Raw genomic sequence first — 15,525 nt, 5'->3', positions numbered from 1 at the left:
ATCATAACCAATATCATCAATTATGATTACAACAGAACTAGCTAGACAGGATGGCCTAACAAAGTATGATAGCTAAGGGAAAAGGGGGAGAAATCAATTCTGATATGTGGGGCCCACTGACTCTGTCACCCACGGCCTCGTCACTAGGAGACCTGATGTTCGGCGGCTTCTCTTCTGTCTGACATACCGCCTGCTGTGTGCAATCAGGGCCCAGCAATCCATACCATTACTTACCAACAACCCCCTGCATCCCTGCCGACTGAGCACCAGCACGCGTGTGCATCGATCCAGCCCATCCCATCCCAACCCCCCCACCCTCCACCCCCCCAGCCTCTCATTACAGTCGCTTTGCTCAATGTCTGAATGTCTGAACACTATCAACCCATGAGCAGCACTTGACCACGTGCCAGACTAGGGCAGGCGGAACTGGACTTCCAGCCCCAACCACACTGATGCTGATTGGCTGAACTGTTACTATTCTTTACTTTATCTGAAGCATGACTTCACATCACTTCCAAAAGTGCAGATACATCAAAAATGTTCCATTTAGGCACCTTTCTAGATGCATAATAGAAGCAGTACACGTGGAGATCAATAACTGATTAGGTCTGCTGCAGTGGGACAACATGATTTGGTTTTTGTGGGATCTGCCTTTATATGGCTGATCTTATGTATTTCATTGGTTTATTATCTAATGGTGTTCTTTTTATTGGAAAGCTTTAAAAGAATGAAATTTAGATCTGGTTTTATTGACTGTTGGACCACATTGAAAATAAGTGTTGCCAATGCTTTTATGTGCCATCCTCTGGGCAGAGCCTGCATCCAATGATGTATTTTACCCAAAAATAAAAACAATCAATCAATCAATCAACCAATCAATCAATACAATCTTGTCCAGTGGTCACAGCAGTGAAGCAATCTTAATCACACATGAATAATGTCCTGTGTAAATGGCAGTTAGAGAACTGGCTAACTGCTACTGTTTCTCAACAGGCTCACAGCACACAGGAGCCCAGCCCAGACACCATAGCTACTCCAGCCTTTATGTTCCCATGGTGATGTAAAAAAATAAGGGACTGCTCATTTTTTAGCCAAACAGCTAACCAATGAGAGAAAGATTAATAGTTCACGTTCACTTTTCGCTGAGTAATCCCGGTTTCTGATCAGAGGAGAGGCCATTACATTCTTCCTTACAATAGGCCGGGTCCCCGTGGCATCCTCACCCAGCCCCCACCCAAGTTGCAGGTTCAAATCTGGTGACTGTGCCATCGCTGGCCTTTGCTGTGATGTCTGGCTGTGTGAACTACTGAGACATGAACTATCATCCAGGGTAGGTGTCTCTGCAAAATGAATGAATAATGTAAAAAGTGTTGCACTGTGCATAATTTATATCCTTAGTTTTTCACTGTAGATAGACGTGTTACTACAAAGGATTACAGCAGGAGGGGAATAACTACAACTGAATAAACAGAATTAGAACCACAACCACTCACCCATCCTATGCCAGCCTATTCTGTACCAGTGTCCCCTATACCAGCAGACACCATACCAGCCCATGATATACCAGCCTGTCCTATACCACTATATCCTATATCAACATACCCAATACCAGCCTATCCTATACCAGCCCATGATATATCATTCTATGATATATTAGAATGTCCTAAACCAGCCAATCCTATACCAACCCATCCAATGCCAGCCTATCCTGTAGTTATCTATCTATAATCCCTAGTTTTATAGATGTACGTTAACGCAATAGTTTTAATGTTGTTTTAAGAACAGTGGTGTGCATTGTGCATTGATGCATGCTGCAGCCTTGGCCAGGTTTCCCCTGATGAAGAGATTTCAGTCTCAGTGGGGTTCTTCCTAGATAAATCAGCCATGAATAGATAAATAAATAAAGAAAGGAAGGGGGTTGAAAGCCTTCGTTATGCAAGCCTGCAGCTCCCGCTGAGACCGTTTGTGCCCAGGCTGGGTACCCAGGGCGAGTGCCAGCCCGCCCGCCACACGAGCAGCCTCGGTCCTCTCTGCGCGCGGGGGCACTCCTTCACCCTGCCAAATTACTCTAAAGCACTTTTATCTTCAGCGTAATCAGCCAGGGGAAGGCGTTGTAGAAAAAAGGCTCCGTGGGGAATAGAAATTGTTTCTTTTTTTTAAAGAACGACCAGTGAAAATAAGAACCTCAGGACAAGGCTTCCTGGGAAGGGGTGGAGTTTGTGGTGTGGGAGGCGGGGCATGGGGCAGGGTGGGGTGTGGAGATGGGGCAGGGTGAGGCAGGACAGGGTGTGCGGGGGCCTGGGTGAGTATGTCCCTGTGCAAGCTGCAGTACCGACAGTAGCCCACACAGATAACGCAGCTTAAGAATACTGTCCCTGCAATGCTCTGTACAACTGAACTGACGAAATTCCTCTGTTTTAGATGTTCTTTAAATGCTTTGTGACCCCAGCAGCAGGTCACTGAGTCCATCTCTGAAGGCTGAAGCGAGCTGGTCATTATTACACAGGGGATCAGTTACTCAAGAGAGAATTACATCTCCTCAGCAGTACTGATAACACAAATGACTGAGGGGCTGACCGGGGTGTGTGTGTGAGTGTGCGTGTATGTGTGTGTGTCTGTGTGCACCCATATTAACAATCCTCAGATGATAACGAACACTAATTAAAGAGTCAGTTTTACGCAATAAAATTACATTTCACCAAATTTCATGTAGATTATCTGTCATAGACACTGTGCTTTGTGATTATTTAAAGAATGATACCTTGTTAGCCTAATCTTAGTTTGATTCCTTCATTCCATCGCCTGCTGTGGCTGTCCTGCGCTTGACAATTCAGTACAGCATCAGACACAAACTGCCTTAGACTGTCACAAATCCGTTGGAGAAGCCAACAGAAGCCATGTAGTCTTTCCTGCACAGAATGCCGAGCCCCAGCATCTCTCAGCACACCTCGCACCCCCACGAGATGGACATTTGAAGAGAAAACGAGGGACAATCCCAGGAAGGTCTGGGGAAGAAGAGATTTACAACACAACCAGCCTGCAGACATCCATTCATCCATTCATCCATCCATGCATTATCTGTACCCGCTTATCCTGGGCAGAGTCACAGGGGGTGCTGGAGCCTATCCCAGCATGCATTGGGTCAAGAGGCAGGAATACCCCCTGGACAGGCCACCAATCTATCGCAGGGCACACTCCACTCACCATTCACTCACACACTAATACCTACAGGCAATTTAGAGTCTCCAGTTAGCCTGCCAGCATGTCTTTGGACTGTGGGAGGAAACAAGAATACCGGGAGAAAATCCACACGGACACAGGGAGAACATGCAAGCTCCACACAGAAAGGCTCTGGACAGATTCAAACCCAGGACCTTCTTGCTGTGAGGCGACAGTGCTACCAGCCTGCAGACAGTTTCTGGAAAAAAGACGTCAGCATTCTCACACACAAGATCTCTGAGTTTCTGCACAGGACCAGAGACAGTTTGCTCTCCAGGACCCCCAAGTCCTCGACAGCACATCATGCGGTCATTATCTCCACAAATTACACTGAGAAATTACCCTGTGAAATTTCTGTAATGCTGTAGCTAATCGCTCTGTCGGTGTGACTTACCTAGTGGTATTCTGGAGAGCAGGCTATTATTTTGCAATTACATTTTCAAGGCACGGAAATCCCGGGTCATCTTGTTAGCATAACAGTAACTCCCTGCCTATGGAAGGAGTGCAGTCTAACACTGTGCCCAGGCTATGGGAGGGTTCAGTGGATTACGGGTCTGCATCTCATCGCTATCTAGCGACCCCAACTGGTTGACCGGGGCCCCGCGGATAGCACGTGAAAGCCGCACATGAATGGTCTTCCTCCGACTCCGCTCTGTGTGAGCTTTGCTGCAGTCCATGGTGTGAAGACGAGCAGCTGATAACCACACGTTTTGGAGGAGAGCCGGTCCTCTCCCGAATCGGCAGTGGGGTTTGCACATGAACGCGGCTGTGGTAGAAGATGACTCGACATTCCAAATTAGGGGTGGGAATTTCACATATTCAGCCACACACGCACACACGCACACACACACACACACACACACACACACACACACACACACACACACACACTAAAAACGGCCCTCAGTTGATTGATCATGCCCTGCTGCTTGGGTTGGTGTTCTGTCAGCCAGCTGTAAACAAACACAATGTGACTGAGAGCTACGGCCCTCGACACTGAGATTTACCACCGCAAGAAATGACTTTCACAAGCACAACACCAAACCACACCTGTCACCTTTTCAAAGGCTGGCATTCCCCAGAGAGAACAGTGCCTCTCCGTCAGCAGGAAGTGACTTTATGGACTTATGGAGGAAATTACCTTTTCATTAAATACTGTTAGCTGCTAGCCACCAGTGTGTGACAGACCCTGTAAGAGAATCAGGCACTAGTACAGAACACATGGTGGTCAGTACAGAAACCTGCTGAAGGCATTCGATACTATTATCCAGGTTCAGCCACAGTCCAGCCCCAGTTCAACCACAGACCAGCCACAGTTCAGCCTCATTTCAGCGTCTGTCCAGCCCCAGACTAGCCTCAGTCTAGCCCCAGTTCAGCTCCAGTCCACCCCCAGTCCAGCCCAGTCCAGCCCCAGCTCCACAGCCCCAGCGCGGGAGAGGCCCAGAGCACGGCCGGACTGAATGCACTTGGGGAATCCCCCAGGCTGCAGGGGGGTCTCTGACTGACCTGATGAAGCATCACACCTGCAGACATCGACCGGCCCATCGATTCATCTCTACCAGTCAAGTCACTGGCCCAGCAACCTCAGAGTCTGGGACACACAGTGTACCCCATAATGCAACAGTACTGCCGCAGTAACCGCCTGCACCCCCCCCCCCCCCACCCCGACACACACATATCTCAGACAGCTGAACCAGCAGTCAGTCTGGGGTCGATTCTGTGGCAGAGACACACAGGAACTGCATTTCCCTTCTATCTAGCCACGTTTTATCCACGCGCCCAAAATTCAGGTCACCTCACCCTCCAAAACCTCCATTTAACAGAGATTCCCAGAGCTTTTCCCTCCAACAGCCTCCAAAACGAGCAGACATCTGCAACCCCTCTGGAATCTGGCATCAGTCCTGCAGCCCCGGAGCTTTTAACCTTTCAGACTAAATGTGCATTTAGCCTCCACATTCAGTTCCACGCTGTTGACTGCCCCCATTGCTGGGGGTGCTTCCATTTCATTAGCTCTGTAGTGATATCTGCTAAGGTTGCTTTATACTGTGGTACCGCAGCACAGATGCAAGGCAGACCATAATAATAGCACAGTGAAAACATGGACACAACAATAATCCAGTGATCGGGGTCAGCTGGAAAAGGAGGAACATCCGGGCAGACTAACTTCGTGGACTGCATTAAAACCATGGAAAACTGGGAGGATCTATGGAGCGCACCCAGCTCCACCCACACAGATATGTACCTTCACCGAACACATGTGCTGGCTCAGGACTACAGTGCAAAGAGGGTTTACTAGCTTTGAAAGCCAGGGGGCAGTACCTCCAATGTCTATTGCTTATGTTGGCCATTTCCATGTTGTTTCTTTTCTTATGAAAAAGACAATGAGAGGGTGTCCAGTAAAGACAAACTCACTCACTGCCTAACCTGTGAGTCTGAACTGGGACACTGTGGGTGGGGCCGAGCTTATGTGGGAGGAGCTGGCACAGCGCAGCACCAGGAAGTGGTATTAGAAGGAACCACACACACACAGCACACGTGATAACACACACACACACTCACACACACACACTTACTTGAGTAATCAGACAATTGGACTGGGGAGAAAAATTGGCAGATAATCTCCTATAGTCTATTATAGATGGTAATCCTTCCTGCAGATACAGGCATCCCACCCAGCAAAGATAAACGGCGGCGCTAAAGCCGCTCTGCTGATCCCACAGGATATAAAACAGTGAAATGGAGACAATATGACAACACAGCCCAGCTTTCATCCAGGAGATCCTCCTTCCCTCTCAGCTCAGGGTCAGATGCGAGCCCTGCATTAGAGCCAGCAAGAATAACTCCTGCATAAGTCTCCACCAATGTGGAGCACCCACCTGGGTGATTCACAGCTGCCATTTTGCACCAGAACACTCAGCGCACATCAGCTGAGGTGGAGAGGGAGAGGGCAATTTTTGACCAACTAAATCAGGGGATGATTAGGTAGTAGGTTGAATGAGCCAAGTTGGGAATTTAGCCAGGACACCAAGGAACCGCCTACTCTTTGGAATGAGTGTCATGGGATCTTTAATGACCAGAGTGAGTCAGGACCTCGGTTTAACGTCACATCTGGAGAACGTCACCTTCTGCAGCACAGTGTCCCCATCACTGCACTGAGGCATTGGGCACTATTTGATCAGAGGGAAATGTACCCCCAGCTGGCCCACCAACACCACATCCAGCAGCAACTTAGTTTTCCCTGGAGGTCTCCCATCCAAGTACTAACCAAGTCCACACTTGCTTAGCTTCAGCTATTCAGCAGGAGCAGGGTGCATGGAGGTATGGCCGCTGGCTATAAATTTGTGACACATGAATTTAAGACTGCACTGTTCCCCAGGAATTCTACACAGACCAGGTCTGCTGTTGCTCCTGCATGGGCAGACACTCACACACTTTTACTCAAAGATTACTCCACTTGTGACAACACAGGAGCGTCTACACACGCTCTATCCTGTCTGTGCCGGCACCATCAATTGGTTCATTTATTTGGTTTATTGGTTTATCTCTGCACAAAGAGAGAGACAGCACCTCCCATCTCCCTTAGAGTGAGCCAACTGCCCTCAGAGTTCAGCAACAAAAAAAATACACATCCAAACGCAACCTGTGTAATGGGGCGATAACGTGGCAGCCAACGCACAAGAATTCTTTAAGAAAAAAGCTTTTATCAGCGTTAAATTCTTCCTCGAATGTGAAAGCGGAAAGGCCTGAGATTAATCAGAGAGAAAATGCAGCTGTTTGGACATGTGAACGGAGGGGAGATCGGCGATGATGTCAGAGACCTTGGGGGGGAGGAAGCCTGGATGGAGATGAGGTTAACTCCCCGTTGCTTTTATGGAGAGAGGTATTTCTTTTTTGTAAAAGGTGAAATGTAAGTGTTTATTTTAAAGTTGAAGACATATCTTTCTTCCTTATCTCAGAGCTCAGAGTAGGGGGGGGGGGGGTGCGTGGACAGTGACATGACATGAATCCTCACTGAAAAAAAATAAAACAACCTCCGGCTTTTAACCCTTTAACCATCCGCGTGGGAAGCTTACACACAGGCATGAAACAATCTGTGACATAAGGTGCTAAATTACACGCTCCACGTCTTGAAAGCACTGTTAAAATATACAGCGTGCACTATATTCCAAAATCCATCCAAGATTCATTCACCCATCCATGCACAGTGGTATTCAGTATTATACTATGCACTGGACAAGAAACATGAATACAGTCTACATAATATTCATTAATTTACTGTATGTATTGTATGCCTTATATACTGCATATAATATGCATTGATATTACGCATGAATGTAGTGTACATTAAATACATTAATATACCATACGGCTATCATTGTCCCACCATTTCAAGCACATTTTTCCATTTAGATTTTATTCTTTTATTGGTTGTGCATGTGTTCTGAGATAAAAGACAGAAGGGTGCTAAGTGAGGTTTGCTATGGATGTAAAAAGATCTCTTATAAGAGATGAGAGCTTCTGTTTTTACTCTCTGCGGTTACACTACACACATCCACCCAGATCTGAAAAGATTGGCTTAAGTGGCTGCAGAAAGGAACAATGGAGAGATGGGATGGATAAAGAGATCTAATGGATGTTGCAATAGTTCATGTGAAGCTTTTCAGCACAAACCACACCCACCTGCACAACCACCAACACTGCCACCAACCACACTGCCTCTCTCCCTCTCACTCCCTCTTTCCCTTTCAAACTCTCTCACTCCCTCTACTTCCCCTCTCTCCATCTCTGAACCTCTCCCAACTGCTCTCTAATTTGATCAGCAGACAGTGGGGGTGGCTATAGAGACCACAGCCAATTTCACATCTGAATATTGACTAAAAAAATTAAAGAAATTAACCCCTCATTTACTGACAGCACTCCTCCTCAAAGATACCCCCCCCCACCCCACGCTGTTAGAGTACCCAAACCTGCAAAAACACTGAAGCCATTCTGTGAGTGGGTGTGGTTTATGAGGCTGTGTGAGTGGGTGTGTTTTATGAGACTGTGTGAGTGGGTGTGTTTTAGGGTACTGTGTGAGTGGGTGTGTTTTAGGGGGACTGTGTGAGTGGGTGTGTTTTAGGGGGACTGTGTGAGTGGGTGTGTTTTAGGGTACTGGGTGAGTGGTTGTGATTTGGGGGACTGTGTGAGTGGGTGTGTTTTAGGGTACTGTGCGAGTGTGTGTGATTTGGGGGACTGTGAGTGGGTGTGTTTTAGGGGGACTGTGAGTGGGTGTGATTCGGGGGACTGTGAGTGGGTGTGTTTTAGGGGGACTGTGAGTGGGGGTGTTTTAGGGTACTGTGTGATGGATGTGTTTTAGGGGGACTGTGAGTGGATGTGTTTTAGGGTACTGTGTGAGTGGGTGTGATTTGGGGGACTGTGTGAGTGGGTGTGTTTTAGGGTACTGTGTGAGTGGGTGTGATTTGGGGGATTGTGTGAGTGGGTGTGTTTTAGGGTACTGTGTGATGGGTGTGTTTTAGGGGGACTGTGTGAGTGGGTGTGTTTTAGGGGGACTGTGTGAGTGGGTGTGTTTTAGGGGGACTGTGTGAGTGGGTGTGTTTTAGGGTACTGTGTGAGTGGGTGTGTTTTAGGGGGACTGTGTGAGTGGGTGTGTTTTAGGGGGACTGTGTGAGTGGGTGTGTTTTAGGGGGACTGTGTGAGTGGGGGTGTTTTAGGGGACTGTGTGAGTGAGCAATATGTTAACAGCTGATTCTGCACTGATTCTGAGTGGAAAAATAAAAGGCTTTGCTTCAGGGGCACGGCTGGGCCTCCATCCAGATCTCTGCATTCTGGTTGGTAGAGGGGTCAAGTTCTACTTTAATTCCGCATAAACACGATTATTCATTAGCGAGCCCACACAAAGCAGTGCGGGGTTTTCACTGCCTACAGTCAGCTTCTCTAGAATTTACCATCTGCACCATCGGTCTAGGAATCATGAAGCTACTCAACTAGGCAACAGACTAATGGTAAAACCTGCAACAATAAAAAACAGTAAACAGTCACACGCATTGACGTCACATCTAATTAGTCACTGTGATGAAACGCTGGGCTTAACTGACTCCTGTTCATAACACAGCAAGCACACAGGATCTCATGGCTTGCCCAATACCGTTTAGCACATACTGTACATGAATATAGTGCCAGTATCCACAAAGCTTGTTACCTGCCAGTGTACATTATACAGTGCTAACACGTGCTCATACATCATCTCAATTGCGTGGATCTGCTCCAGATAGACCACGATGCATAAATTCACACTTCCTTCATCACCTGTGAATTAGGTGACAAGTGGCAGTCCTGACCCAGTGCCAAATCTAAATGCTACATGCAGGTAATAGGCTATACGGTACCCATATTAAAAGCTGCTAGTAGAGTGTGGACTATGCAATAAATGTCTTGTAATGTGATGAATTATCAAAGTATTCAAGAACAGTAATCTGATAGAGGTTTGCCTTGTGGATTTTCATTTGGTGTTAACACCCCTAATTTTGCAGTGAGGGGATACCAGCACTCAAGCCCTGCTCAGTACAGGGTACAGCTGACAACATAATCACCACCATGCTAATGCACGCACGCACGCATGCACGCATGTGCACACACACACACCCAAACACACGCACGAACGCACACACGCGTGCACACTTGCCTAAAATGAATCCAGCTCACAGCCCATAAGATTCTAATGACATTTCAGACAATGGCAATACCAGTCTGAGACTGGTCAGTGTGACCTGTCAGAACCCGGTTCTGTTTTTGGTGAATACCCATCAGAAGTGAAGCTGGTCTGCACTAAAATACAGAATCTAAACCAGTTTTGGCAAATATCAGACAAAAATTGACCAAATTGTAAAAAAAATACCAGTAAAAGTTGTTTCTCTTAGTCACAAAAGCAAGTCTCAAGTGGCTTCTGTTGGTAGTAAACACCGGCCTGAAGCCATTTTGTGAGCAGATTTACTTTTTGGTCAGACATTCACAGCAGAGGTGAGTATAATTGCAGGTCCAGGGAAAGGAACGGAATCGATGAGATCTTGAGACAGGACCTGGTGACAGCGCGCAGGACAGGAGACTAACAGTCCGGCCTTCATCTGTCATTCTGTTAACGGTCCGCACAGTGATCTGTAATTGGTGCTGACAGAGCTCTGTCTGAACATGACCGGCTCTGACTGAGGGCTGCCACTGTCTGACTACACCAGGGCCGGACAGTATCAGGAGCGGCTCGTGTCATAAAGAGCTTACATCCCTCTGCACTCACATAACTCACTCACTGGCGGAAGAAATGATCTCTGCCATTGTAGCCTGATCTTTACAACCCGTAGTAGCAGGTGGTAAACAGAGCTTTGCACAAACTAGGAAACAGTCAAGGTTATCCTTCCAAGGGTGGTATAGCCATAGTACTATAGTATTTCTGTAAGTACACCTGCAGGTATTTTATTCATTAAGAGATAAATTAATCTATGGGGATACGGACAATAAAGGATAATGTGTTGAATGTAAGACCGTCAGATCTGTCACGCAGTCCCATAAGAACTGTGACACTACGACACGAACCCAGCTGAGAATATGCATACGAGTGTAACTGAGGGGCGTGTCTCTGAGGGTCCGTTTTTCACCACAGCACAGCGTTCAGAGGCCACGTGACCACGCGCAGTCCTCAGACGCCTCGCAGAAGAGCAGAGAATCCCGGCCAGTGATTGGACGCCACAACCTCCCAGACAACCGCATTGGTCCACTCGCCGCCCCGTGCCACAGGGAACAGGAAGCTCTCCCCTCTTCCCTTTGTACATGTGCACCGATGTGGATGCACCCCTGAGCTCATTCAGCCTGTCAGTTCCTGTGTTCTTTGCAGAGGTCTAGTGTAACAAATAAGGCGACTACAAGCCCTGCGGTGAGAGGGGGGAGCCTGGTCTCTGTGAGGAGCAGGGAGCAGGTTTTAGGATCATCTTTCAATGAACAACCGAGTCACATGCAGGCAAAAAGGTGAGCAGATGTTTAACTGAACATTAAGGGACTGGATGTCCCCCTCACTCTGTTAAGCCGTTTATTTATGGACTGTTATGCACTTTCAGTTGTAAAATTGTGATCACACAGACTTTGCCCATTTAGCCTGGATGATCAATGATTAGGGGCTGAATGATATGCCCACAGATTATGATCATGATCATGTACCTCCTTATGGTGATGTTGCTCCTTGTCTTTAATATCATTGACAGGTGCATTTGGCTACACAATGATCAGGAAGTAAATAGCCAAATTCAGTGCAACAGGGGCGCTGGTTCTTTGTGCTGAGGAGAACAACCTGAGGAAATGTCAGTGATGTAGTCTGCACCTGACACTGGAAATCACCAAGCTCATTTAATCTTGCATAATAAAGTTCAGGTGGACAGAGAGGATTAACATACAGCCTCAGCCCCCCCCCCACCCCCCCACCCCCCCACCCCACGGCCGCCCCCAGATCTGACTGCCTCCCAGCCTGTGCATGCTGACCCCTAAACTCTGTAGCTGCACGCACAAATATCGTGCCAACAGAGGACAGGAGCAGTTGGCAGTTAAGTGAAAAGCAATTTTTCTCCAGGTCTGACCCAGGAGGGCTTGCTTCAATCCCTTTCAGAGCGCGTGCACAACTAACCACCAGCTTCCCGGCAGAAACCTCCAAAAATATCAGGCCAGTATCGGATATGAGATCAGTGCATTTCCGCCGATCAAAGGGTCCAGCGCATACACTCTGCGTGATTCAAGGAAAGGATCATCAAAGCACTACATATTCTTCAAATCAATATAATGTAGCGCGATGTGTTCTGATACAGAGGAGGACTCGGCGTCAAAGACGCAGTCCAATGACGCATTAAATACACCATAGATCTGTCGTTTAGGTCCAATATCATTATTTTCACGGCGCTATGCAAACATACAATTTTTTTATTACCATCCTCTGGTCGCGCATGAATATGACAACAAGCTAAGTAACGTAGGCACGCGGCCAAGGTGCAGCCCGCGGTTTGTCCATACCCACCCACTGCCCAATCATACCTGGAGGCATGTTTCTGCGCAGCCTCATGAAGGCTCACCTGGGCGGCTTAGTTGCCTGTTTGCACATTCCCACCTCCGTGAAAACACACAGCAGCAATTTACCCATTCACGATGCTCCCTCCCACCGCCTTCATCAATTAACACTGCTCTTGTAGACCGATTTTACAGGAATTTCATTTATACAGTAGCCTACTATGACATCTTAGACCTCGCTTGAGAAGCGTTCATATTGTGCAGATACTTTAAAAAAGAGATATTTCCTAACCTCATGACTATCAGTATAAATCCGTTCAGTCGGTCGATTTAGGGGGAGGCTAAGGTCTCTGCTTTGATTGGGTTTCGTGAAGTAGGCTACTACAAATACTATAATTGTATATGACGGTGAACCCTCTAAATGTAGTGCAGTGCTGTACCACTACTCATAACGAGGGAGGTGAAACTGTATTTTTGAAGCCTACATTGCCCCATCATTTGCAAATCTACACAATAGGCTACGGGGCACTGGTGCAGAGGCTATATATGCAAGTCTGATGTATATTTGTAAGTGTGATTTTACGAATTGCTGCCGACGTGGTGCCACTGCCTTCCTTTCCAACGGAAAATCGGTGTGAATTTAAATGCCACCTACTTGCTTTCCCTGGTTTAGGCCTCTGTAAAAGCTTCTGCACTGTAATGAGGTCTTCGGTCTTCACTGCCTGTAGCAGCTCCTGGTCTTTCCCCATCTTGCCGTTTGTTTATGTTTTACATCCAAACCATCCTCCGCGCGCAGTTTCTGTGCAGTCAAGCACGCTCTTCAGCGCAACCCAGCAAGCTGTTTAGCGGACCCTCCCTATTGCGATGCAACAGCCAAGTGCATATGGGCAGCTCGAGATCTTTCGGTATAGGAAAGATGCCGAGATTCCGCGAGGCGCCGGTGCACCAAGTCCCAATGACAGAAGGTAATCTTTTCCAAAATCTCAATATCAACGAAGGAAAATAGATTCACTCACTCCCCGATTACACTGCAGATCCCCGGCGACTCAAAGGTAATGAACGGGTTCAATAAAGATTATTAGCCTATCGATCTTATTGATAAACATGTATTTCGGGAAAGGGGGTTGTTCTTTCGAAGCCACTAACGGAATAAAACTGCAATTTCAATCAAAGCTGAAAGATATATGCGTAAATGGATACGAAGATGATTTGACCTGATCTGTAGGCTACAAGAGATAGGAAACTCCCACCGCCTCGGCAAAATTAATAAACAAATTAAAACAAAAAGCGCCGTAAGATCGCGTCCTTTCTTGTAATTAGTGACGCGTCTGCTGCGTGTCCAGAGCTTTCCGAGCCTACGTTGGTCGAATATGAACCTGCTCTGCCATCGCTGACTTGGCTCAGTACAGGCACCGGTCCACCTCCAGGATCGTCGCCGTTTTGCAATGAAATCCCATAGCGTAGTATATGAAACAAACGCTGCCGTAAGATCCTGGCTGAAATTGCAATGTTAAATGGCTCCGCTGCATCCAGAAGGCGGATCCAAAACGCGGGACCACCCCCCTGTCCCTCTCCAGGAACGACGGCTAGAAGCAGCCAGCGCGAAGGGATGCCGCATTCCTCACCGTGCTGAACCGCAAAACGCAGGCGGGACTGATGCAAAATGGTTCAAAAAGAAAGTGCGTCTCTCTCCTACTTTTGTCCCTATAATAAATAAATTATATCATAGAATTGGTGTAGATTGAACTATGAGGCTAACATTGAAATATATTTTCCAAAGAGACGCAGTCTGAATTCTTGAAAGTAGGTTTCGAAGCGTGTTGTTCGGTGGTCTATAGGTGCGATAACGTTACTGACAGATCTTGCACCGAATATAAAAAATAGAATTAGCCTATTTTAAAATGATAGGCTCGATTTTTTAAAGTAACATTATTAAATTATTGTAGGGCCTACTTGTATATAATTTATTTGAATATGTCACTAAAATAATAAATGTTATCACAAAAAGTATTGGAGCTGCAAATTGTATAACTGAATTAAATATTGTTTAAATGACAGTGGACACATGAGTAATAGCCAACAATTAAGCCGGATGCACGGATTTCTGCATGTTCATAGAGAGACTATAGCTTAGACGGCATTAGCATGTCGAAGCGGCGGTACGGAAGGTTGTCTCGTGGTGTTTCGGTGTGTGCGGGGCGTGACAAAAAGAATAACAGATAGCTCGTAATCCCAGGTGTCACGAGTCATTATCTGTGGACGGGGCATCGTTTGTCTTTGCCTGCCAAACTAACACTGCCTTCTCAAATAATGGATGCAGTAGGACAAGAGGCAGCAATTGTGCTGGCCTCGGTCAAACGAACCTGATAAGCAGAGGTTGGCTAATAATACCGTTATGGTCCGTGTAATTTAATTAAGAACGTGTGATAAAATCTCACATACCTGCATGTAATTTGTTTTGTCAAGTCCTCTTTCTCAGTGTGTGATGTTTACATGCATCATGGCACTCACACATTCACCTTGTTTGTACACTGAGGCATAATAAATAAATACAATTAGAAGCAAGAACATATAAGCAATAGAACAACTTCATACTCAGACTGTTTTAGGGATACTCAAATCAGGCCCTCGAGGGCAGTAGTAGGCCTACTACTGGATTTCTTTACTACCTGATAGTTAATTGATTAAATAATGCCACTGATTGGCCAGAGACTCAAATCCCCTGGTTTCCCATTTTTAACCAGTCCCTAATTAGAGGGCAAGAATCAAAACCAGTAGTACTATGTGTCTCAAAACCCAGATTTGAGTGCCCCTGGTCTATACAAAGTTATAAGTAGGATGTTATAATTCATTGGTTCCCAAACTCGGTCATTGGCCCTCCTTGTGTAAGTTGGTTTGTGTTCCAACTACAACCACAGCTGCAATACCATAAAAAAGCACCTAAATAATTTTTTTAATTAGGTGCTTTTCAGATTTAGAGGGATTATTTACCCTCTCAAACCATATTATGTCTGAAATAGCTTCGCATTCGACGAAGAATAGAAGTCCCATGCTGATATTCTGCTACATTGTTCTTAATGAGCTATAGTGCACACAATTACTTAATAACAGATAACAATTATTATTATCAAATGAAAGACAAGTTAATCAGTAGGTTCCTAATTAGGCTATTGAAAGCGTGTTGAATTTTGTTCATTATTTTTTATTTCAATACCAGATGGTTAGTTTTAGTGGCCAGGTGTCCACGCTTCACCAATAAGCACCTAATTA

General features: G+C 46.4%; 1 protein-coding gene across 5 annotated transcripts in view; it reads right to left on the bottom strand.

The window, feature by feature from the left end:
* Positions 1-14,150, bottom strand: part of LOC118217274 (caskin-1-like) — a 60,171-nt gene extending 46,021 nt beyond the window's left edge. For 2 of the 5 annotated variants that reach the window (XM_035399139.1, XM_035399138.1), the window contains exon 1: positions 12,911-14,148. In XM_035399139.1, coding sequence (XP_035255030.1) covers positions 12,911-13,004 — 94 coding nt within the window. In that variant the 5' untranslated portion in view covers positions 13,005-14,148. Of the gene's footprint in view, positions 1-12,910 lie in introns of all 5 variants that reach the window. The other 3 variants (XM_035399137.1, XM_035399140.1, XM_035399141.1) reach the window with 3 other exon arrangements.
* Positions 14,151-15,525: the final 1,375 nt, after the last annotated feature.

Source organism: Anguilla anguilla, chromosome 17 (genome assembly GCF_013347855.1).
Source record: "Anguilla anguilla isolate fAngAng1 chromosome 17, fAngAng1.pri, whole genome shotgun sequence".
In the NCBI taxonomy this organism is placed as follows: Eukaryota; Metazoa; Chordata; class Actinopteri; order Anguilliformes; family Anguillidae; genus Anguilla; species Anguilla anguilla.
The sequence above is the reverse complement of the archived record's forward strand: the minus strand, read 5'-3'. Positions and strand labels throughout refer to the sequence as shown.